The sequence below is a fragment of the Lolium perenne genome, chromosome 5 (genome assembly GCF_019359855.2).
Source record: "Lolium perenne isolate Kyuss_39 chromosome 5, Kyuss_2.0, whole genome shotgun sequence".
Lineage (NCBI taxonomy): Eukaryota > Viridiplantae > Streptophyta > Magnoliopsida > Poales > Poaceae > Lolium > Lolium perenne.
Window position 1 is genome coordinate 74,348,785 of NC_067248.2, and position 3,004 is coordinate 74,351,788.

Genomic DNA, 3,004 nt, shown 5'->3' on the forward strand with positions numbered 1-3,004 from the left:
ATTTATACAAGTACTGAACTACCTAGCCACCTGCCACTAACTCCACCTCACATGATCCTCGATGTATGTGTAGAGTAGTTATTGGAGATTGCACAACACCAATAGGGCCGACTGCTCATATATATATAGGCGGACACATGTACAATTACAGGTACAACCCTGACAAAACACGAGGACCTATACCTAGTACAATATGTTACTCAACCCCCCGCAGTCGAAGGGTCGGCACCGACACATAGACTGGAGCGAAACTCCGGAAAAGTCGTGGACGGCAGTCCCTTCGTCATGATATCGGCAAACTGCTGAGACGTCGGTACGTGAAGAACTCGAACGCGACCGAAGGCAACTTGCTCACGAACGAAGTGAATGTCCAACTCGATGTGCTTGGTGCGCCGATGATGAACCGGGTTGGCGGAGAGGTAGACCGCCGACACGTTGTCGCAGAAGACCACCGCAGCCTTGTCAACGGGACAAGAGAGCTCGGACAGAATCTGGCGAAGCCACGTGCACTCAGCCACGGCGTTAGCCACAGCGCGGTACTCAGCCTCAGCACTGGAGCGAGACACGGTGGGCTGCCGCTTGGAGGACCAAGAGACAAGCGACGAGTCGACGTAGACGCAGTAGCCGCTGGTGGAGCGTCGCGTGTCCGGGCAGCCCGCCCAGTCCGCGTCCGAGTAGGCGACGAGGTCGGTCGACGTCGAGGGCGAAGCATGTAGCGACAGGCCGTAGCCCATGGTACCACAGACGTAGCGTAGAATCCGCTTCACCGCGGCCCAATAAGCATCCCGAGGAGCATGCATATGCAAGCACACCTGTTGTACAGCGTACTGAAGCTCCGGACGTGTCAACGTCAAGTACTGGAGGGCACCGACGAAGGAGCGGTAGAACGGCGCGTCGGATGCCAACGACCCATCACTGGCGGAAAGCTTGGTCTTCGTGTCGACATGAGTAGGTGCAGGGTTGCAGTTAAGCATCCCTGCATGCTCGAGAAGCTCGTGGGCATACTTCCGCTGATGAAGGAAGAACCCGTCCGCACACCGGACAACCTCGATGCCGAGGAAGTAGTGGAGCGGGCCGAGGTCCTTCAATGCAAACTCAGTGCGAAGACTGTCGGTGAGCTGTCGAGGAAGGCCAGCGGTGGAGGCCGTCAAGATGATGCCATCGACGTACAACAGCAGGTAGGCCATGTCGTTGCCGGTCCGGTAGACGAATAGCGACGCATCGGAGCGCGTGGAGCGGAAACCAAGCTGATGCAGGAAGCCGGCGATGCACTGGTACCAAAGCTCGGGGCGCCTGCTTCAGTCCATACAAGGACCGAGAGAGCGAGCACACGTCATCAGGGCACGCGGGGTCGACGAAGCCGATGGGCTGCTGGCAGTACACCTGCTCCTGCAGATGGCCATGAAGGAAGGCGTTGGAGACGTCCATCTGATGCACCGGCCACGTGCGAGAGGTGGCAAGGTGCAACACCGTTCGGATCGTGCCCGGTTTGACAACCGGGGCAAACGTATCCGTGAAGTCGACGCCAGCGCGTTGCCGAAAGCCGCGCACAACCCAGCGCGCCTTGTAGCGCTCGAGAGTACCGTCGGAGCCGAGCTTGTGCTTGAAGACCTATTTGCCGGTGATGACGTTGGCGCGAGGGGGCCGGGGAACCAGCTCCCAGGTCCGGTTGCGCTGTAGCGCATCGTACTCCTCCTGCATGGCAGCGCGCCAATGCGGGTCGCGCAAGGCGGCGCGAGCCAAGGTGGGCACCGGCGAGAGGGCAGAGCTGGATGCCGCTGGCCCAGAAGGCGGACGCAGCGGACGGGGACGCCGTGCAGACGTACTGGTCGGCGGGGTAGCGTGTAGACGGCCGCCGCACGCCCGCACGTGCGCGGGTGAGCATGGGCTCAGGGGCCGCAGCGACGGGCGGCGAGGCGGGCGATGAAGAGGCGGCCGATGGAGACGCGGCGAGCGACGGGGGCGCCGCGGGCGACGGAGACGCCGAGGGACCAGGTGGGTGATACGTCTCAAACGTATCTATAATTTCTTATGTTCCATGCTACTTTTATGACAATACTTGAATGTTTTATACATACTTTACAGCATTACTATACATTTTCCGGCACTAACCTATTAACAAGATGCCGAAGCGCCAATTGCTGTTTTCTGCTGTTTTTGGTTTCAAAAATCCTAGTAAGGAAATATTCTCGGAATTGGACGAAATCAACGCCCAGGGTCCTATTTTTCCACGAAGCTTCCAGAAGACCGGAGGGGAAAGGAAGTGGGGCCACGAGGCGGCTACACACCAGGGCGGCGCGGCCCAGGCCCTGGCCACGCCGGCCTAGTGTGTGGGCCCCTCGCGTCGCCCCCTGACCTACCCTTTCGCCTACAAATAGCCTTCGTCGCGAAACCCCCTGTACCGAGAGCCACGATACGGAAAACCTTCCAGAGACGCCGCCGTCGCGAATCCCATCTCGGGGGATTCAGGAGATCGCCTTCGGCACCCTGCCGGAGAGGGGAATCATCACCGGAGGGGCTCTACATCATCATGCCCGCCTCCGGATTGATGCGTGAGTAGTTCATCTTTGGACTATGGGTCCATAGCAGTAGCTAGATGGTTGTCTTCTCCGCTTGTGCTATCATTGTTTAGATCTTGTGAGCTGCCTAACATGATCAAGATCATCTATTTGTAATGCTACATGTTGTGTTTGGCGGGATCCGATGAATATAGAATATTATGTTGACTTGATTATCAATCTATCATATATGTGTTGTTTATGTTCTTGCATGCTCTCCGTTGCTAGTAGAGGCTCTGGCCAAGTTGATACTTGTAACTCCAAGAGGGAGTAATTATGCTCGATAGTGGGTTCATGCCTCCATTTAATCTGGGACAAGGATGAGAAAGTTCTAAGGTTGTGGATGTGCTGTTGCTACTAGGGATAAAACATTGATGCTTTGTCTAAGGATATTTGTGTTGATTACATTACGCACCATACTTAATGCAATTATCTGTTGTTTACAA

At 56.4% G+C, this 3,004-nt stretch overlaps 1 protein-coding gene across 1 annotated transcript; it reads right to left on the reverse strand.

Moving 5' to 3' along the window:
• Nucleotides 1-200: 200 nt before the first annotated feature.
• LOC127303422 (uncharacterized mitochondrial protein AtMg00810-like) lies at nt 201-1,428 on the reverse strand. The gene is made up of 2 exons (XM_051334158.1): nt 1,333-1,428; nt 201-1,271 (listed from the first exon to the last, which is right to left on the reverse strand). Exons 1-2 carry the CDS (start codon nt 1,426-1,428, stop codon nt 201-203), a joined length of 1,167 nt encoding a protein of 388 aa, XP_051190118.1.
• Between the last annotated feature and the right edge of the window lie 1,576 nt (nt 1,429-3,004).